General features: G+C 43.6%; 1 protein-coding gene across 4 annotated transcripts in view; it reads right to left on the bottom strand.

Annotated features, from left to right (window-relative positions):
* Positions 1–23,248, bottom strand: part of LOC137373618 (latent-transforming growth factor beta-binding protein 2-like) — a 773,188-nt gene that overhangs the window by 248,109 nt on the left and 501,831 nt on the right. For all 4 annotated transcript variants that reach the window (XM_068038663.1, XM_068038661.1, XM_068038660.1 and 1 more), the window contains exons 16-18: positions 19,479–19,604; positions 15,464–15,589; positions 5,126–5,254 (exon numbers count right to left, since the gene is read on the bottom strand). In XM_068038663.1, the coding sequence (XP_067894764.1) occupies positions 5,126–5,254; positions 15,464–15,589; positions 19,479–19,604 (381 nt within the window). The remainder of the gene's footprint in view (positions 1–5,125; positions 5,255–15,463; positions 15,590–19,478; positions 19,605–23,248) is intronic.

Raw genomic sequence — 23,248 nt, forward strand, 5'->3', positions numbered from 1 at the left:
TTTTATTGACTTTGTAGCGGTTAGATACAACTGAGTGACTTGCTCGGCCATTTCAGAGGGCATGTAAGAGTCAGCTACATTGCTGTGGGTCTGGAGTCACATGTAGGCCAGACAGGTAAGGACAGCAGATTTCCTTTCCTAAAGGACATTAGTGAACCGGATGGGTTTTTACAATAATTGACAATGGTTTCACGTGAGGCCATTATTAGATTAGCTTTTTCATTCCAGATTTATTAACTGAATTCAAATTCCACCTTCTGCTATGGTGGGACTTGAACCCATGTCCGCAGAGCAATACCCTGGGTCTCTGGGTTACTAGTCCAGTGACAATACCACTATGCCACTACCTGCCCCATTGAAGCTGACCTTCCCCCAATAATTATTTTTACTCGGATTGCTCCTTGTCATTTCCTGGCATTTTTCATAGACAATCTAAACTTTATGATACTATGATCACTGTTCCCTAAATGTTCCCCTACTGACACTTGATTCACTTGTCCCATCTCATTCTCTGGAACCAGATCTAGCAATGCCTCTTCCTTATTGGGCCAGAAACATACTGATCTGGAAAATTATGAACACACTTCTTTTTTCTCTGATTCCTATTGCTTGTTGCCATTAATACTTCTCTAACTTTTTGATCAGCTTTTGTTAAGGGGATACAATAATGCCCTGACTGGCTAAACTGCAAATTCACTGACTTTCTAAAAACAGTTGTGTTATCATGCTCCATATCATGATTCATTTGTTTCTTTTTTACTAGAAGACTTACGCAATGGTAAATGTCTCACTATAGACTACATCAGTACTGATAAAGTGACTTATTCCAGCTATTTTACATGGAATTACAACTCTCTTTATTGACTTCAATATGATGTCATCACCAAATGTAAAGCAAGCAGTGCTTTTATACTCCTTAACCTTGCATCGATCCTCACAACTGAGTGAATCCAGATAACATTTTAACCAATCTGCTCCACATACTGTTGACGTGCAAGCACTATTTAACACAGCACAGTTGAATGAATCTGTGACTAACACATTCATAACAGGACTAAAACACCTTGTGATCAGCACAATTCATTCAGATACATCATTATCCTCTTCTTCTGCCTCAGAATTCTCTGCTTCATGTGTCATTTTAAAGACCCTGCCTCTCCATTGGGTTCGCAGTTCATTATATACTTCAATTCATACCTGAAGTGCCTATTAAGTGTTCCTTGGGCATTCCTGGGATTCATTCAACTATTATTGCAGTTCCAATTCTGATGTAATCATCAGACCTGCTAAAGGTGCTTTCATCCCCATTCCTCCTGTCTTTAACTTTTCCATTGGACTGGTGCCTGCATTCAGTATCTGGTCCATTTTGAAATCTGGCAATCATTGAGTCCTCCATTCTTTGTGTCACTACAGAATGTCCCATTTGTTCTACCAGGGGTGGAGGAAATGACTGCTTCCCCAGAACTTTTTAAGGCAGTGACATCTGATCCAACAGGGAGTCTTTTTCCAAGAACCGAATCCTAGTTAGAACCAGGCGAGCCCATCCATATGTGACACCCTCACACAATCTAGCAATTTAAATGATAGTACTGAACCAGGGATCTCCAAATTTAATTTCCTCAATCTTCTATGCCGTCTGTTAAAGTCCATGATATAATCCGCCATTGAATAACCATCTGTTTTCTGAAATCTATCCAAGTCTGAAGATGCTTCATCGGCATTTAACAGACCATCTTTCTTGCAAATCTTATCCAAGAATTCTAAACCTCCATCAGAATCCAAACTGACCAGCATCCAGTTCACAAAATACTTGACTTCTGATTTTACTTTTGGTAGGAAGTGACAATACCAAGGCCATACCTTGTTTCCTCTTTAGTCGGGACGTGACCCATGTCCACATATCCACTTCATTCTTCCACTGGTCATATGGTTCAGACTCCTAACACATCAGAGGGCAATGATACCCTGACAATTTCCACTTGCTTTCTGCCATTTTCCATAATAGCCACTGGGATTTTAGCTTTCTATGTGAATTTGTTTTCTTAGTTTCCAACCTTCAGCTTTAGACAACCATTCTTTGCTACCATGTTACACTCCAGAGAGCTTGTTGTTGAAGGATTATGCTGGAGCCAATCTTTGCTCAGTCTTGCATTTATTTTACAAAGTAAAAAGATTACATACTTGCAGCTCCTCACTCAAGCCTTCACCCAGTTTCAGTAAGTGTCTCATGATATATACACAAGTAAGACCCTAATTAACACCCCCTGCCTGCATATGATTAAACATAATTAACAATAGTGTATGATTCAAGAGAGGTGGTGGTGAGGTAGAGCTGGGCATCACCAGCGTGCTTGTGGAAACCATCATTTGTTTGTGGATGATGTCACTGAGGGGCAGCATATAGATGAGAAATAGGAGGGGACTACCTATATGGATGAAAGTGGAGGGGCAAGGGGAAGGAAGGTGTTGCCAACTGTGTTGAAGGCTGTAGATAAGTTGAGAAGGTTGAGGAGGGATAGTTTCTCGGTCACAGCCACGAAGGATGTCATTGTGGTTTTGATAAGAGCTGTTTCAGTACTGTGGCAGGGAGGAAACCTGATTGGAGGAATTCAAACATGGAGTCCTTGGAAAGAAGGACATGGATTTGGGAGATGACCTTAGAGAGGAAAAGGAATTTAGAGATGGAGGATAGTTTGCAAGGACAGAGAGGTCAAGGGTTTTTTTTGAGGAGATGGGTGATGGCAGATTTGAAGGAGAGAGGATGGTAGTTCAGGAGAGAAAACCATTAACAATATCAACTAATATTGGAGCAGGAAGGGAAATTGGGTGATCAGCAGTTTAGTGGGAATAGGGTCGAGGGAGCAGGAGGTGGGTCTCATGGACAAGATGAGCTTGGAGAGGGCCTAAGGAAAGATAGGAGAGAAACTTGAGAAAGGTGCAAGTTCAGGGATATGACAGGAGGAACTTTAGAGGAAGCTTGGCCCGGTGGGCTATGGGAAAGGAGAGAAGCGGCAGGGGCAGCTGATCGGATGGTCGCAATCTCAATGACAAAGAAGACCATGAGTTCTTTGTGCTTATGTTGAAAATGAGGGTGGAGGAAATGGGAAGAGGGGTTTAAGAAGACAGTTTGCAGTAGAGAAAAGTAGCCAGGGTTTATCATTGCATTCCAGGATGATCCTGGATTAGTGAGAAGTTTTGGCAAATAAGAGCAGGATTGAATAGTGCTTTATGTGGTCCAGCCAGATTTGGTGGTGGATGGCTAAACCAGTTGTCTGCCATATCTGTTTAAGTCTGTGTTCCTTGGACTTAAGGGAGCAGAGTTGAGGGTTGTATTGCTGGAACAATCAGGGTGAGGGACAGGAATGATTTCAGTGGGTCTAGGGCATCAAAGGTAGAGGTTAGTGTGTGGTAGAGCAGATTGATAGCTGCAATGATGTTGTGATAAATGGAGAGCCAGAAGCTAGACAGTTGGGATTTTGTAAGTGAATTGGGAGATAATTTTTTTCCAGGGGTGGACATGGAAGGAAGTAGGGCTAGGAGAGGGAAGGAGATGTGGGTGGTGAGCAATACAAGGAAGTGATCAGAGATGATCTTATATCTGATTGGCACAACGTGAGTATTGGCATTCCTCTGCAACTCTTCCTCTGAACTTGTCAGAATGGATGATTCCTATTTACCAATCCACTGGTGTGAATAAATAGAGTTTAGGGCAAAAAAACAATCAATGCTCACAACTAGCACAAAGGCTTGTTAAAGACGGAGTGCCAGCAGGATAAAAAATGGTGAACTAAGAAGACAACAATTTCCCCAACTCTCTGTTTAAATGCTTTATAAAGTTTGTAGAACACAAAATAAAAGCTATAATAGGTGTGTAACAGGAACAACTGTTATTTGTTTCTTTCATGCACCCAACGTTTGTTCAAAAAATACTCAACGTAAATATTATCAATACACATGTAATAGAGAAGAAACTGGTGAAAGCTAAAGGAAAAATTTAGCAGTTCAATGAATTAAATTGTACTGATGCATCCTGGAAAATTAGGTATACTGCATATAATCACACTACATAATCTGTATTGACTTTGAGTAATATCACAATGGAAAATTGCGAACGCAATGCATAGGATTTTTCGTCCACTGATTTTGATGAGCTCTTGCAGGTCAGGACTATATTTTGGAGTTTCTTTAAAAACATAGGTAAATTGTGTTTATTCCAAAAGTATCTCAATGATGAACCAATTGTTGTTTTTGCTTAATGAAACCTAGCCAAATTTGGATTAGTAATTGTGTAACATGCATATTTTGCATTTATATGCTAACATTTTGAATATCCTGTAAAACACGCATTCAACAAATTGAAACAAAAATCATTGAACAACCAGATAACGTTTTCAGGAAACACTCACAGTGTGAAACCAAACAGTAGAGAGTCCAACAATCTAGCACTTGAGTATTACTGAGAATAGAGACATGCTGTCGAAGCTTTTTGTCTTGCACTCATCAGGACAGATGCAAGAATATCAAATTTAAAAGGGAGCAACAATTTATATTGCATGAAAAAATGGTGCAGATTGTTTGGCAAGTCGACTGTGATTGGTCAAGGTGTTGCCATGGAGAGTGTCGATCATTAGATGTGATTCCGCATTTGGACAGCACATGCTTAAAAATCCTGAGTGTGCTAAGAATTACACTCACAACCAATTTAAGATTATCAGTCGGGCTCACAATGTAGTTCACTTAGGCTTGCTAGAAGCTGCATATATTCATACAGAGACCTGACCTTTGCAGGCAAAAGGAACATGTCCAGGTATTGCGTCTTTTTTGAATTAAACAAAAGCATGGAGGACAATAGTTCCCTGGTGCATTCTCCCATTACAATGCCTCAACCAGAGTCCACTTGCCAACCAATCAGCATTCTCTTCTCATACAGTATAAATTTGTTGCTTCTCTTACATTGGCATTCTTGCAGGTTGTCCTGATGAGTGCAAGATGAAAAGCTTCGACAAAATATCTTTTTTTCAGTAATACTCAAACATATTTTAGTTAAATCTTTGCTGGAAGAAAAAGCGGAGATGTGGATACCTTACCCTTGATGCTTAACTTTGTTAATGTAATGAGTACTAACCTTGGCAGCTTCGTTTGTCTTCTAAAATGACTAATGTGTAGCCAGAAAAGCAGGAACAGGAGTATGTGCCCAATGTATTAATGCAATGGCCATTTCCCTCACATGGGTCAGCTTCACATTCATTTATATCTTCAGATCCAAATGGTAAGATGCCAATGGCAAGTAGATTCAATCATAGAAAAAGAGAACAAAGTCATGGATTGGTAATATATAACACAATGTAGTTTTAGTCAGGTTCAGTTATACTTTCATCACTTAAACACCAACTAATGCTTGCAGTTCTGACAAAGGGTACAATAATCTGTTTTCAGATGCTGATGTATTTGTTGTGCATTTTCAACATTTTCTGTTCTTATTGTTTTTCAGTTGTCAATATTGTTTGCTCTTCCAACCAATCAACAATCAGAATCCCCTTAAATCCAGGAATATAAACTCTAACTGTAACAGCTGCACTAAAAGTACCATTGTAAAATGTTTCTTCGAACCACATGCAGAAAAACAGTAGTCTTATTTGGAAAATAATTCTTAAATATCAACAGTTTGTTTAGCTGAAACAGGCGCAATGTTTGAACATGTTCTTTCTGTCTGCAAAGAACAGGGCCCTGTGTATTAACGTATGTAGCTTCCAGTATGCGCAAATGTGCCACACTGCAATGTTAAATTGGTTGTCAGCATAATTCTTAGCACGCTAAGGATTGTTTAGCAAATGTTGTCCAATCGCGGAATCACATCTAATGTTGAACACTGTGTTTCGAGTTTTGCAAGCACGGACTGGTTGGGTACGGCCTGTACCTTGCCCGTTGCGAATAGCGGAAGGGACATGCTGTTTGATGCGATCCGCCAGTCTTTGGGATGTAAGGCCTATATACCGAGCATTACACTGGCATTGAAATTCATATATCACATTACTCATTTGTGTGATAGGCAGGATGACATTTTGGCTTGACGGCAGCATCCTGTTAGTGGAGAACACCACTCGTGTTGCTTCTGTGTAGTAGCAGCGTGAAACAGCTAGCTTCATCGGTTGCTCAAATTTTTAGGATGCAATACCCTTCCAGGGTAATTTGAGGTAGACTGGGCACTTTTCAGGGCCAAAATTGATGGCCTTAGGCCCGTTTATAAGTATGCGCGATATACAGCGAGAAATGATCTGATCAGGGTAGCCATTGTCACGCAGGATGCCTTTGATTCGTCCTATTTCAGCATCAAGCTTGCATGATGAGTAAATGACTCGGAGCCTATTTACAAGGTTGTCAATAAGGCCAATCTTATAGTTGCACGCGCTATAAGACATACACTACAGGCCACACCCACCCAGCCCGTGCTTGCAAACCTCTAAATACAGTGTCTAACATTAGATGTGATTCTGCGGTTGGACAACACTTGCTAAATAATCCTCAGTGTGTTAAGAATTATGCTGACAACCAATTTAAAATTGTCAGTAGGGCTTGCAGTGTGGTGCATTTGCGCGCACTGGAAGCTACATATATTAATACACAGGGCCCTGTTCTTTGCAGACAGAAAGAATATGTACATACATTATGCCTATTTCAGCTAAACAAAATAAGTGACAGCCATTTGCTGGTTCATTCCTCAGGGCAATGCCTTGACCAATCAGAGTCAAGCTGCCTGGTTTAAATTTCAAACAAAGCTTGACAGTCAACTGTCAGTCACTATAAACTGGTGCATTCTCCATGGCAACACCTCTACCAATCAGAGTTCACTTGCCAACCAATCAGCACTCTCTTCTCATACAGTATAAAGCTGTTGCTTCCCTTTACATTGGTATTCTTGCGGATGTCCTGATGAGTGCAAGATGAAAAGCTTCGACAACATATTTTCAGCAATATTCAAGTTGTGTACTACCAAATGACTATATTGTATTGTGATAATTCTGCAGGTATACTTCACTTTTACACAACATAATCCTTTCAAAAAAAGATTGTATATAATTACTCAAGAAACAGGAGTAAGCAATTTTCACTGCCTTTATCCTAATCTGCACCAAGTCTTGCTCACCCATTTCCCCTGTGCTTGCTGTCCTTGTCCTATATTGGCTCCCAGTCCATCCCATTAATGCCTCAGATATCCTTGTGTTCAAATCACTCCATGGTTTCTTGCTTATCTCCAACTCTGGAATGCACTTCCCAAACCTTTTCATGTCACAACCTTTCTCTCCTCCTTTAAGACCCTCCTTAAAATCTATCTCTTTGACCAAGTGTTGGGACACCCCTCCTGATATCTTTCATTAGTTTGTTTATCAATTTTTGCCTGATTACTGTCTTAGGAAAACGTCCCAAGGCATGTGAAAGGTGCTATGCAGCAGTGAAATTATGATGCGTTTTTACACATAAAAGATAGTGAAATCTAGAACTAGCTCTCCCAAAAGGGTGGCGATGCAGGGTTAATTGAAATTTTGAAGGTTGAGATCAATAGATTTTATTGGGTAAGGGTATCAAGGCAGACAAGTTCACAAGAACACAAGAAATAGGAGCAGGAGTGGACCATATGGCCCATTCACCACTTAATATGATCATTGATCTTAGGCTTCAACTCCACTTTTCCACCTGTTCGCCATTTCCTTTGAGTCTCCAAGAGACCAAAAATTTGTCTATCCCAGCCTTAAATGTATTCAACGATGGAGCATCCGTAACCCTCTGGGGAAGAGAATTCCAAAGATTCAGAACCCTTTCATTGAACTAATTTCTCCTCATCTCAGTCCTAAATGATCGACCCTTTACCCTGAGACTGTGCCCCTGCGTTCCTTCTACAAGCACACCCACATCTTTTTGAACATCAACATTTACAAGTTCCACACATTTTAAAAAATATTCTGCTTTTCTATTCCTATGACCAAAGTGAATAACTTCACACTCCTCTACATTATACTCCAGCTGCCATCTTGTTGCCCACTCACTTAACTGGTCTATATCTCTTTGCAGACTCTCTGTGTCCTCCTCACAGTTTACCTTTTCACCTACCTTTGTAACATCAGCAAACTTTGATATATTACTCTCTGTCTCTTCATCTAAGTCACAGTGTTATATATGGCACAGAAGGAGGCCATTTGGCCCATCGGGTCCCTGCTGGCTCTTCACAAATCATTAATATAGATTGCAAATTGCTGAGGCCCCAGCACTGATCCTTGTGGCACTCCACTATTCACTGCCTGCCAAATTGAAAATGGCCCCTTTTTGCCCAATCTTTGCTTTCTGTCTGTCAACCAGTCCTCTATCCAAGCTAATATATTACCCTCAACTCCATGAACCCTTATCTTGCTTATTAATCTTTTGTGTGGCACCTTATCGAATGCCATTTGAAAATCCAGGTATACTACATCTACTGCTTCCTCTTTGTCTACCCTACTAGTTATATCCTCAAAAAACTTTAATAATTTTGTCAAACAAGATTTCCCTTTACTAAAACCATGTTGACTTGTTCTAATCATACTGTGCTTTTCTAAGTGCATTGTTAAGAGTTCTTTAATAATAGATTCCAGCATTTTCCCAATGATTGATGTAGGGCTAACTGGTTTGTAGTTCCCTGTTTTCTCTGTCCCTCCTTTCTTGAAAAGTGATGCAACATTGCTAACTTCCAATCTGATGAGACCATTCCCAAATCTAAGGAATTTTGGAAAATCATAGCCAGCGCATTCACTATCTCTGCAACTATCTCTTTTAGAACCCTAGGGTGTAGGCCATCAGGTCCCTGGGATTTGTCAGATTTTAGTCCCTTAGGTTTCTCAAATACTTTTTCTCTGTTGATATTAATTTCCTTAATTTCCTCACTCTTATTAGCCCCTAGGTTGCCGTCTATTTCTGGTATGAAACATATGTCTTCTACTGTGAAGACAGACACAAAATATTTGTTCAATGCCTTTGCCGTTTCCTCATTCCCCATGATAATTTCTCCTGTCTCTGCTTCTTTAGCTACTCTGTTCCTTTTTATATACTTATGAAAGCACTTATAATCTGTTTTAATATTCCTGGTTAGTTTACTCTCATTCTATTTTTTTCCTTTTTCATCAACTTTTTGGTGCCCTTTTGCTGGTTTCTAAATTACTCCCAATCCTCAGATTTGCTACTTTTTTTTGCAACATTGTAAGCCTCTTCTTTTAATGTAATACTATCCTTAACATCCTGAGCGAGCCACGGATGGATCTTTCTTGCTGAAGTTTTGTCTTTCAATGGAATGTATTTTTGTTGAACATTTTGAATTGTTTCTTTAAACAAAGTAATTCATGACAACGCTACATCATCACCGACGTCATCAGGATGCGCCGCATTGCGCACATGCGCAGATGGTCTCATGCCCTCTGCGCATGCGCTGCGGTCCGGCTTGCCAGGACCGTTTTGCGCATGCGCAGATGACGTCATCGCGTTACGTCGTCTTCCTCGGGCAACGCGCCAGGTAGGCCTCTGTGCATGCGTCAATGCTTCGGCGCGACTTTTTGAAAGTGGAAGGAGGAGAAGTTTCGTCGGGCATTTTCTCGCATTTTATCTGAATTATTTATTCGTTTTGGAGACTTGCTTCATTTTTATTTGACACAGGAGATTGTTCCAAGGTAAGTTGCTCTGCCTTTGTAAGCTGCTCTGAAAACAGTTCCATTGTCTGGGCCACCGCATGTTCTCCAGTCCCTGTTGTGAGTTGCTGTGTGCAGGCAGTACATGTGCTGCAACCTACCGTCTTAACGGTCACTTTCGTTTTTGTAACGTTTTAATGGAGTGCATTCTGTATTTCTTATCTCATCTCATGTTTCCCGTGAGGAGACTGGACTGGCTGCGGCAACAGACTCTCCGCTGGCAGCAAGGACTGGCTGATGAGATGGAGCCATTTACTATGCCCAACAATTGCCCGGAAGCACCTTCGGATGGAGGTGGTCACGCGCTGGACATCAGTCACGTGTCACAAACCCTGGATCCTGAGCGTTTCACCCCCTGGCCTAATGATCTGATGGACCATACATATGCCTGCCTGTTCAAAGCTCCACTTCCCCGACCTGCGGTACCCTCTCCTTGCTGCTCAGTTACACAGTCACCTGTTCCTGCACCCATCAGAGCAGTGCACATGGACACACAGTTACCTGCTCCTACACCCATCAGAGCAGTGCACATGGGCACACAGTTACCTGCTCCTACACCCATCAGAGCAGTGCACATGGACACACAGTTACCTGCTCCTACACCCATCAGAGCAGTGCACATGGGCACACAGCCACCTGTTTCCCCATCCGCCTTTGAAACAACCATGCAGAGCCTTGTGAGACTCAGCAATTGCCAGCTGCTGCCTGTCAAGCAGAGAGGGCGTCCAAAGGGGTCAAGCACTTGGGGAACATTCAGCAAGAAGAGACTGAGCACTAAAAGAAACAAGTATGCCGTGTCCAGTGGTAGCAGAAATGTGAATGCTCTTGCTGTAAACACAACTGGTGATAGTAGTAGGCAGGATTAAATGGGAATGGATGGGAAGACGCACGAATAACATAACCACTAGCAGGGAATTGCTGGGCTAAATGGCCAGCTTTATGTTCATAGCCCAAAAGAAATGTGCTTCTTTTCCAGCACCCTCACATCATTCATGTTTTCCCTGAGAGCAGCATTGAACCATCACGAGATAGGGGCAGTAACATCATCCTGCCTCCTACAGCTGAGGTGGGTACTAAGTGATTCATTGGCGGTGTTACCGCAGAACACAAAGCATGCTCAACAGTAATTTCATTGGAGGGAGGGAAGCTCTGACACTGATGTTCTTTCCTTATTTCCTTTCATGTAAAACGTGCCCTTGAGAAAACAATCCTTGACACTTAAGGACAGCATTCAAGCAAAGGAGGCAGTGCCGGAGAGGACGCAAGGATGTGCTGATTCCTGCATCTGAGGTGGGTAATAAGTGCTTCATTGGCGACGTTATCAATTGGTGCCTTCACTGCAGAACTTAAAAAGGTGTGCACAACAGTAATTTCAGTGGATGGAGGGAGGCAAGCTCTGACTCTGATTTGCTTTATTTCTTTTCATGTAAAACATGCCGTCGAGAAAACAATCCTTGAGACTTAAGGTCAGCATTCAAGCAACGAAGGCAACTGGATCATGCTGCGGAGCTGGTCACGATGTGGAAAGGAACATTGCATTTATGGATGAATTGGGAGTGCACATTGGGATGCGTTTGGGGAACATTTAACAATAGACTGAGCTCAGACTCTTGTGACTTTGCCTTCTTCACATGGACAATACAGTAGTGGAATAGAGAGCCAAGCGTTCATTCACCACAAGGCTCTCCAGGAACAATCTCTTTAGCTGAGCATAGCAGAGACGCGGCCTGTCTGTCTAATGGGAATGCTGGAAACACAACACTCATGTATCCATGCACAGCAGTTCCTCAGATGCTTAATGAACTTAATAAAACTTCACAATAATTAACCCCAGAATTGTTGAGGCTTTGTTTTGCATGCTATTTCCCCGACATTGCAACTGCACTTCAGATATTCAACTGTGGTGGAGGGGTGGAGGTAGGGGGAGGGGTGGAGGTAGGGGGGGGTAGAGGGAGGGGTGGAGGTAGGGGGGTAGATGGAGAGGGGGGAGGGGTGGGGAGAGCAGGGAGGGGTGGGGAGAGGGAGCATGCAAAATGCAGGGACCAGACAGTTGCAATGCCTGAAGTACTGTGGAGAAGTAGGGGAGAAGCAACTGGATTGGGCATCCGCAGCTGGAGGGAACGCTGAATGGAGAGGGCCGGATGCGAGAGGCCGTAGAGAGCTGCGGGGAGAGAGTGTGCGAAGACCTCGGTGTCGCCGGGTCCAGGGACTGGCCGGTAAGTCTTTTGCTGTTGTGTTTCTGGCGCATGCACAGAAAAAGGCACTCCTCTTCCGCTCTGCTGCTCCCCACCCACTCTCCCCCACCGCCCCCCCACTCCTGCCCTTCACCCCCACCCCTCCCTCTCTTCCCCCCCACCCCTCCCTCCTCCTCTCTTCCCCCCCTCCTCTCTGTCCTCCCCTCCCTCCCTCCTCTCTTCCCCCCCCTCCCTCCCTCCTCTTTTCCCCCCTCGACACCCTCCTTTCTTCCCCCCCCGACACCCTCCTCTCTTCCCCCTCCCCGACACCCTCCTCTCTTCCCCCCCCCCGACACCCTCCTCTCTTCCCCCCCCGACACCCTCTTCTCTTTCCCCCCCCCGACACCCTCCTCTCTTTCCCCCCCCGACACCCTACTCTTCCCCCCCCCCCGACACCCTCCTCTCTTCCCCCCCCCCCGACACCCTCCTCTCTTCCTCCCCCCGACACCCTCCTCTCTTTCCCCCCGACACCCTCCTCTCTTTCCCCCCCCCGACACCCTCCTCTCTTTCCCCCCCCGACACCCTCCTCTCTTTCCCCCCCTTCCCTGCTCTCTTTCCCCCCTCCCTCCCTCCTCTCTTCCCCCCCCCGACACCCTCCTCTCTTCCCCCCCCCGACACCCTCTTCTCTTTCCCCTCCCCGACACCCTCCTCTCTTCCCCCCCTGACACCCTCCTCTCTTCCCCCCCCGACACCCCTCTCTTCCCCCCCGACACCCTCCTCTCTTCCCCCCCCCGACACTCCCCTCTCTTCCCCCCCCAACACCCTCCTCTCTTCCCCCCCCGACACCCCCCTCTCTTCCCCCCCGACACCCTCCTCTCTTCCCCACCCTGACACCCTCCTCTCTTCCCCCCCCGACACCCTCCTCTCTTCCCCCCCCGACACCCTCCTCTCTTCCCCCCCGACACCCTCCTCTCTTTCCACCCCCCCGACACCCTCCTCTCTTTCCACCCCCCCGACACCCTCCTCTCTTTCCACCCCCTCCTCTCTTCCCCCCTCCTCTCTTCCCCCCCCCAACACCCTCCTCTCTTTCTTCCCCCCCTCCTCTCTTTTCCCCCCCGACACCCTCCTCTCTTCCCCCCCCACGACACCCTCCTCTCTTTCCGCCCCCGACACCCTCCTCTCTTCACCCCCCCCGACACCCTCCTCTCTTCACCCCCCCCGACACCCTCCTCTCTTCACCCCCCCCGACACCCTCCTCTCTTTCCCCCCCCGACACCCTCCTCTCTTTCCCCCCCCCGACACCCTCCTCTCTTCCCCCCTGACACCCTCCTCTCTTTCCCCCCCTCCTCTCTTTTCCCCCCCCGACACCCTCCTCTCTTCCCCCCCCCGACACCCTCCTCTCTTCCCCCCCAACTCCCTCCTCTCTTCCCCCCCCGACCCCCTCCTCTCTTCCCCCCCCGACACCCGCCTCTCTTCCCCCCCCGACACCCGCCTCTCTTTCCCCCCCGACACCCTCCTCTCTTTCCCCCCCCCCGACACCCTCCTCTCTTCCCCCCCCCGACACCCTCCTCTCTTCCCCCCCCGACACCCTCCTCTCTTCCCCCCCCACCGACACCCTCCTCTCATCCCCCCCCCCCGACACCCTCCTCTCTTTCCCCCCCCGACACCCTCCTCTCTTCTCCCCCCCCGACACCCTCCTCTCTTCCCCCCCCCGACACCCTCCTCTCTTCCCCCCCCGACACCCTCCTCTCTTCCCCCCCCCGACACCCTCCTCTCTTTCCCCCCCCCGACACCCTCCTCTCTTTCCCCCCTCGACACCCTCCTCTCTTCACCCCCCCCGACACCCTCCTCTCTTTCCCCCCCCTTTCCCCCTCCTCTCCCCCCCTCCTCTCCTTCCCCCCCCCACTCCTCTCCTTTCCCCGCCCCCCCCCACCCCCGACACCCTCAACGCTGCTCTCCCCGGCCCCCGCGCTGCTCTCCCCGGCCCCCGCGCTGCTCTCTCACCCGGCCATTGTATACTGCCACGTGTTCGTTAGGTTGCCTCTGTGTGATTCTTTGAGCAGCGCCATCTTTAGTCCTGGCAGCTGCTACAGTCGCAATCTGTGACGCTTTCGTGGCACATGCTGTATTTGCGCATGTGCCAAAACAGCGCCACCTACCGTTCGTGTTGTCAACAAATGCGGTCTTCTTTAAATGTTTCCAACTGTTCATTTACCTCCATACATCTTAGACTATTTACCCAATTTACCTTCGCCAATTCTCCCCTCATACCTACGTGATTGGTTTTGTTTAAGTTTAAGTTTTTTGTTTGTGGTTGGAGATTGCCACTTTCAAACTTAACATGAATTATATGATACCATGATCATTATTTCCCGGTGGATCTTTTACTATGACATTACTAATTAACCCTAATTCATTACACAATACTCGATCTAAGATAGCTTTATCCCGCGTCACTTCCACAACATATTTCTGCAAGAAACTGTCCAAAAAACATTCCACAAACTCATCTTCTAGACGACTCTTGCCAATGTCATTGTCCCAGTCTATATGAAGATTAAAGCCCCCCACAATTATTACATTGCCTTTGTTACAAGTTCCAATAATTTCTTGTTTAATGCTCTGTCCAACGGTATAACTACTGTTATGGGGCCTATAAACTACTCCCACCAGTGTTTTCTGATTCTTGCTATTCCTAATTCCATCCATACTGATTCTATTTCATGATCTTCTGAGGCTAGATCCCTTCTCACTGATGTCCTTATGTCATTCTTTACTATCAGGGCTACCCCTCCTCCTTTGCCATTCTGTCTGTCTTTCTGAAATATTGTGTACCTTGGAATATTTATTTCCCAACCTTGATCACCACATAACTATGTCTCCGAAATGGCGATTAGATTTAAATCATTTACCTCTATTTGTGCCAGTAGTTCATCTATCTTATTGCAGATGCTTTGCGCATTTAGACGAAGGAACTTTAACTTAATTTTTTACTCTATTCCCTGTAATGACCTTATTCGCTGATGTACAATTTTTGTTCAACTCTCTGTCCCTTCCTCTCCCATTCTGTTTGTCTTTACCCACAATACTATACTGTTCCAATGAAGCAAACAGTAATTCACCTTTTGATTAGGCACTTTACAACCTTCCAGACTCAATAATGAGTTCAACAGTTTCAGATCGTAGCTAATATTCCCATTTTTTTCGGACAGCAGGTGATTCTTCGGTTCATTTCACCCTCCTGCTTTCCACCCTATTACAGACCTTCCTGTTTGTTCTTTCTTCCCTTATCCCCCATTACCTTCACTCTGTGCTTGCTTAAAACCTGTTGCATCTGTAACAATTTCCAATTCTGATGAAAGGTCACTGGTCTGAAACGTTAACCACATTTTTCTTGATTAGTATACACTAGGAGAAACTTCTTTTGTATTTCATATTTGCATCAGTATCTTGCCAACTAGTATAGTGCACTTCATATGTCACACTCAATCTTATATTTGGATATCAGCATTGATTATGTTTATCTGTAGAAAGGATTAAAAAATGGCAACACTAAAAACATATTTTCTACATTTATTTTACCTATACAGTCAGTGCCTTGTTGGTTCAGCATAAAACCTGTTGAACAAATGCATCGATAGCCTCCCATTGTATTTTCACATTGTCCGTAGCTACAAAGCTGTGGGATTTGCCTGCATTCATCAGCATCTGCCAATCAAAATTATCAGTTTCAGATATAGTTGCCAGCTATTATAATTTATTGCTAAAGAAGAAACATGAAAGTTATATTCAGCCACACTTGCATGCAACAGAACAGGTGTAGTATAAGTTCCCATGTAAACTTATAGATAAAATGTAAATTTGCGAAAATTTTGCAGAACTATATTCAACTGCAGTTAATAATATAGAACATGCTTTATTTTTACTGCACAAGTTGAAGATATCTCAAAAGGAATGAAAGCTTTTTCTCTCTTTATATGCTTCCTAAAGATCCTAATCTTAGCATTTAATTTGAGGCGCCTGGAGATAATACACATAAACGCTCAAAGCTGTCATTAATTGCATAGTCTAACTCAATGAGATGCTTAAGGCTAAATGGAGCAGAAAATGGCAGTTCATAATGGTATCTGCAGGTTGTCTTCTGAGTTTTGGAATGTGACACATTGATAACACAGTGATTACTCTGCCTCTAACCAACATTATTGCTGGGAGTAGGTAGCATTGCGATAGGGTGCAAAGAGGAAAAAAGGTTACACTCCCAGAACCATTACTGAACAAAGCTCATTTTGAAAATAAGTTCCAACTGAATAAAGGATGAGTCATGGTTTATGGCTTCCAATCAAGTAATTCTGATGGAAAAAAATGCTGATCAAGGCAAAAAAAGAAGGCAAAGATTTCATGTTTTTTCTCACACTATAAGTATGAAGCATTCACAAGACTATGTAGCACAGCACCGAAGCAATGTAAATCTCTCAGTTTTTGTAACAATATTCCTCAGTTCCAATACCCACTCATTTTTCTTTCAAACCTGCAGGCGAAGCTGCAGTCCATTATTTAATAAAATTTGAAAAGTTTCTGGCAAGATTAAATCAGAATCATATAGTGGCTGTTAATTGGGGTTGCAAGCATCTCATGCATGGATACCTTCAGATGTAAAATATTCAAATAGCTGACGCAAGGAAACACCACCACCTGTAAGTTTCCCTCCAAGTCACACACCATCCTGACTTGGAACTATATCGCCATTCCTTCACCATCACTAGGTCAGAATCCTGGAACTCCCTTCCTAACAGCACTGTGGGTGTACCTACCCCACATGGACTGCAGCGGTTCAAGAGGCAGCTCACCACCACCTTCTCATGGGCAATTAGTGATGGGCAATAAATGCTGGCCTGGCCAGCGACGCTCACATCCCATGAAATGAATAAAAAAATTCAAATTCAAATAGACTCTGCGTAAGGATATATCCATCAACAGACTTCAGAGTTAATGAAACTGAGAACTGCAATCACCCAAGTGGAAACTAATAGTAACATAAAAATAAAAGTATAACACTGCAGATGCTGGAAATCTGAAATAAAAACATTAAGTGCTGGAAATACTCAGCAGGTCAGGCAGCAGCTGTGGAGAGAGAAGCAGAGTTAACATTTCAGGTCTGTGACCTTTCATCAGAAGTTATAGTAACATAGTTAGTCATGCGATAGAAGAATTCACTCAGTGGAAACATCTTCCAGAACTCATCACATTTAAAAAAAAAATTATGGGAGAAATTGATAACTTCTACTTCTTTAAGATGAAGGAGACGGTTGACGAAGGACAAGTTAAATCTGTTCCAGATCTCCTGTCTATACCAATTAGACATTAAGCATTCTCTCATTTAACATACTCTTGATGAAGGACAGAGATGGGAATCTATCTGTGGAGCCAGAGGAAATGGGTGAGGTGCTAAATGAGTACTTTGCATCAGTATTCACCAAAGAGAAGGACTTGGTGGATGATGAGCCTAGGGAAGGGAGTGCAGATAGTCTCAGTCATCTCAGTATCAAAAAGGAGGAGGTGTTGGGTGTCTTGCAAAGCATTAAGGAAGATAAGTCCCCAGGGCCTGATGGGATCTACCCTAGAATACTGAGGGAGGTAAGGGAAGAAATTGCTGGGGCCTTGACAGAAATCTTTGCATCCTCATTGGCGACAGGTGAGGTCCCAGAGGACTGGAGAATAGCCAATGTTGTGCCTTTGTTTAAGAAGGGTGGCAAGGATAATCCAAGAAATTATAGGCCGGTGAGCCTTACGTCAGTGGTAGGGAAACTATTAGAGCGGATTCTTCGGGACAGGAATTACTCCCAAAAACAAACAAACTTATTAGCGAGAGACAGCATGGTTTTGTGAAGGGGACGTCGTGTCTTACTAATTTGATTGCGTTTTTTGAGGAAGTGACTAAGATGATTGATGAAGGAAGGGCAGTGGATGTTATCTATATGGACTTTAGTAAAGCCTTTGACAAGGTCCCGCATGGCAGACTTGTACAAAAGGTGAAGTCACACGGGATCAGAGGTGAGCTGGCAAGATGGATACAGAACTGGCTCCGTCATAGAAGTCAAGGGGTATCAGTGGATGGGTGTTTTTCTGAATGGAGGGATGTGACTAGTGGTGTTCCGCAGGGATCAGTGCTGGGACCTTTGCTGTTTGTAGTATATATAAATGATTTGGAGGAAAATGTAGCTGGTCTGATTAGTAAGTTTGCGGACGACACAAAAGTTGGTGGAGTTGCGGACAGTGATGAGGATTGTCAGAGGATACAGCAGGATATAGATCGGTTGGAGACTTGGGCGGAGAAATGGCAGATGGAGTTTAATCCGGACAAATGTGAGGTAATGCATTTTGGAAGGTCTAATGCAGGTGGGAGAAATACAGTAAATGGCAGAACCCTTAGGAGTATTGACAGGCAGAGAGATCTGGGCGTACAGGTCCACAGGTCACTGAAAGTGGCAACGCAGGTGGATAAGGTAGTCAAGAAGGCATACGGCATGCTTGCCTTCATCGGTCGGGGCATAGAGTATAAAAATTGGCAAGTCATGTTGCAGCTGTACAGCACCTTAGTTAGGCCACACTTAGAATATTGCATGCAATTCTGGTCGCCACACTACCAGAAGGACGTGGAGGCTTTGGAGAGGGTACAGAGGAGGTTTACCAGGATGTTGCCTGGTCTGGAGGGCATTAGCTATGAGGAGAGGTTGGAAAAACTTGGATTGTTTTCACTGGAACGACGGAGGTGGAGGGGCGACATGATCGAGGTTTACAAAGTTATGAGCTGCATGGACAGAGTGGATAGTCAGAAGCTTTTTCCCAGGGTGGAAGAGTCAGTTACTAGGGGACATAGGTTTAAGGTGCGAGGGGCAAAGTTTAGAGGGGATGTGCGAGGCAAGTTTTTTTATACAGAGGGTGGTGAGTGCCTGGAACTTGCTGCCAGGGGAGGTGGTGGAAGCAGATACGATAGCGACATTTAAGAGACATCTTGACAAATACATGAATAGGAAGGGAATAGAGGGATATGGGCCCCAGAGGTGCAGAAGGTGTTAGTTTAGGCAGGCATCAAGATCGGCGCAGGCTTGGAGGGCCGAATGGCCTGTTCCTGTGCTGTACTGTTCTTTGTTCTTTGTTATGTTAATTGTGTATGATCAGTGAATAATTAAAGTGGTCAATTTATAAGTATGTACTTTTGAAGCAGCTAAGTTGCCGTATACTGATCACACAAAGTAAATATATTTAGAGAAAGAGCAAGTTTTACGCAGGAGAAAAACAGAATAATTACATTAACTAATAATTCAATAATGGTCCTTCTACCATATGTTAAGTATGTTTGTGTAAGAACATGGAATATTTTCCAACAATGCCAATTGGAATTATGGATAAAGTTTTGTTTTTGCAAATGGGTGATAAGTTTAAAGCATTAAACCCATGATTCAATCAATGCAATTATATGTTTAGATCATTGTTTAAACTTTACAAATGTTGACACAATTTGCACACATTCAAAACAATTCAGTATTACAAAATTATTGTTGCAATTTATGAAGAACATTTATGAAATATTTCTTACCAACACACTTTGTTTGTTGATTATCCAGCTGATAACCAGAGTCACAGTTACACAAATATCCAACTTGCTGATTGATGCAAAGTCCTGGACCACAAATGTTTGGTGAAACATCACATATATTTAGAACTATAAATGTGAAAACAAAAATAGAATAAAAATATAATTTCCATTTTTAAACAGCAAAAGCTGTTAGCACTCAGCTTCTACTGTTAACCAAATGAGTGTTAGAATGGAATTTTTGAGAACTTAAGTACTTTTATAGGTTTAAATTGTGCACACATTAACTATCATGTACAATACTAAGTATCTTTTGTCAATTTCTAATGTTTTAACCTAACTGTAATTTGATGAGTGGTTTGGTATTATATATTCAAGACAACTGTAAATTGGATTGAAACTGTCCAAGTGTATTTCAGTTAGCCGCCCGAACAGTCAACAGAGCAAAGAATGTCAGACAAGCTGTCTTTGTCAATAGGAGCACAAATACAGAGATCAAAGAACAATTTCCTGCAAAGTAAGATTTTTTAAATTATTATTACAATTGTTATTTAGTGACAATACATTGTGATATATCATATTCATAGCATTTGATGTATAAGACCCTTGTGGCTGATGCTGGAGACTGATTCTGGGGAGTGATACTAAAGTTAAAGCATTGAACTATGAGAATTGCTGGCATGCTGGAAGCTGTTGGCAGTAAGTTAGGTATGGGGACCAGTTTGTTGGAAAATTTCTCATGTATGGAATCAGCAAAAGTGTATCCAGGAGAAGCGTTTATGACCATCTTCAGCCAGAAGTGTCGAGTGGATGCCCCCTCCTGAGGTCCCCACTATCACCGAAGCCAGTCTTGAACCAATTTGATTCACTCTCAGTGATGTCAAGAAATGGCTGAGCACACTGAAAGATTGCACACTGGTCAGTTTCAGTCACAACTCCTTAGCTAATGAAGCAATCCATGCTCGCAAGTTCTTTACACAGAGGGTGGTGAGTGCCTGGAACTTTCTGCCGGGGGAGGTGGTGGAAGTGGGTACAATGGTGACGTTTAAGAGGCATCTTGACAAATACATGAATAGGATGGGAATAGAGGGATACGGTCCCCGGAAGTGCAGAAGGTTTTAGTTTAGGCAGGCATCAAGATCGATGCAGGCTTGGAGGGCCGAATGGCCTGTTCCTGTGCTGTACTGTTCTTTGTTCTTTGTTTGCATGCAGCAAGACCTGGGCAACATTTAGGCTTGGGATGATAACTGAAGTAACATTTGTGCCACGTAAGTGCCAGGCAATGACCATCTCCACAAGAGACTCCCCCCTTGACATTCAATGGCATTACCACTGTTGAATTCCCCACCATCAACATTCTGGGGGCTGTCACCATTGAAACTTGACAGGACCAGTCACAAAAATACCGTAGCTACATGAGCAGGTCAGGGGTCAGGTACTCTGCAGTTAGTAAATCACCTCCAGACTCCCCAAAGCCTTTCCACCATCTACAAGGCACAAGTCAGAAGTATGATGGAATACTCTCCACCATATTTTCATATTGTCCATAGCTACAAAGCTGTGGGATTTGCCTGCGTTCATCAGTATCTGCCAATCAAAATTATCAGCTTCAGATATAGTTGCAAGACACTTGTCATGCATAAAGGAGCCATAATGAAATAAACAATGAAATGCAAGAATTATGAATTTAAAAAGTCAACTGTTAAAACCACAAGAACATGGACATCTGTACCACAGTCAAAATGGAGCAGCAGTCACATGACCCCTCCTGTACTGGAAATCAACAAACCTGTCTGCAAGAATGGAACTCGTTAACCTCATCTGAAATAGCTCTGGGGAGAACCCCTTTGAAATTGAAAAGAGCACTATTGCATATTAATAACTCTTATCAACACGAATGAAACGACAAAGGATTCTGGAGACAGACGGACTCAAAGTCCAAACCAAAATTGAATAGGTGTGAAATAGCACCGTGTTAACAGAACGGTTCCCACTCAGACCTCAATCGATAGCCATGGCCCATTGTGTGGTCAGGCCAAGGGACAGGGCCATGTGTCTCCTAACAGAAACTCTATGGATTTTTACCTTAAAAAGATAGCCCTCTGGAGAGAGAGGGGAGATCAAGTCAACAACCTCAGAAAGCAGTCCAGTCATAAGCTGTGAAAGAGATCCAGTCAAACAAGGAAGAAGCCCTGTGTTACGACCGAGGTGGGAGGAGTGCACTGTCTTTCTCTAGTTACACTTCTCCACGGGTCACAACATATATTTAAATGGTTACCCAGTTACCTATGCAACCAATTATATACTCTATTTTTATTTCAGAATAAAATTCACCAACCAGGTTTCTTTAATAAACAACAAAATTACTAATTTATTATAAAACAAGACTTATTCAGTAAAGATGCAAAGCATTAACACACAGATTGAAATACGAAAGAACCCTTCTAAAATTAAACACACACACACCGGTTAAAGAAAATATAGAGGTTTTCTTTGCAGTGATCTCTTTGAAAAAAAAGATTTAAAATATACTTTGGCCAAATACTTGTTAATTCTTGAAGGAAAAGGAGAGGATATGGAATAATATCAGTTGTCCCTTTATTCTGGCATCCCAAATACATGTAGATGGCTGTGACTGGGATCCTTTGGAGCAGTTCTCTTCAGGCAACGTCGAGGATTAGTCTGGCAGGCTTACCAGGAGAAATGTGGCATCAGGGTTTCAGCTATCATCTGGATTCTCAGGGTTTCTCAGAGAGGTGGAGAAAGGATGAGCTGGGCACTTCTCTCAGCAGCTGCAATCCCAACTGACACAAAACAATCCAAAACAAAGCCAAATCTTGACCACCATAAATCTTGACATGTCACTCCTCTGTAAACAACTTTGCCTAGTCACTAAGGCGCTTGTTATTTATTTAGCTTAAGACATGTGACATAAAGTAAGGGTTGTTTTTAAACAGAAAGCTCAGTGACCTTTTTTTAGGGAAAAAAAACAAAGTCCAGCATCTATGGAATCACTTCAGTCCTCCAAATGAATTCATTTCCACAATTCTAAAATACGAGTCCTCAAAAACTTAAAAAAATTAAAGCACTTTCATGACACCTGCTGCTAATTCTACACTGCAACTTGCTGCAGCAGAGTATTTAAAGTGACCACCATCTCCAGTCTGAAGTCTTAACCACCAGAAATCTACAACACCTCAACAAGTTCAAGACTAAAAACACCGAGGCCTGCACCTTTAAAAAGAATTTTCTCCTAAGAAGATTCAACAGATTTGTTGTAAACCATGAATACTTACCTCACTTTTAACTTTAAACTATCTACCCTTTTCTCTCTATCTATTCTTGCGTACATGTTTGTGAGTAAATGTGTGTGTGGGTGAGGTTACGACCATTTCCCGAATTGTGTAAAAATAGCTATATTTTTAACCAACAAGAAAACCTATCATTTGTCTGTTTATTTGACCCAATAGGCACTCAGGGGCTAATGCAAAGCTTTAACAAAACACGATTGAAGTCAGATGGGAGGGGAACAGTGGGAATGACACACACTTGTCCACTTGTCCGTAACAGCCTGGATGAAAACAGTTCCAACAACAATCAAGTAGATCAACACCAAACAAAGCATCAGCAACAACTTGTATTTATATAGCACCTTTAATATAATAAAACAAAACATCCCAAGGTGCTTCACAGGAGTCATAGAGTCATAGAGTGTTACAGCACAGAAGTGTTTGGACTCCGAGCCACATAAGGCGATATTAGGGCAGATGACC

The sequence above is a fragment of the Heterodontus francisci genome, chromosome 9 (genome assembly GCF_036365525.1).
Source record: "Heterodontus francisci isolate sHetFra1 chromosome 9, sHetFra1.hap1, whole genome shotgun sequence".
In the NCBI taxonomy this organism is placed as follows: domain Eukaryota; kingdom Metazoa; phylum Chordata; class Chondrichthyes; order Heterodontiformes; family Heterodontidae; genus Heterodontus; species Heterodontus francisci.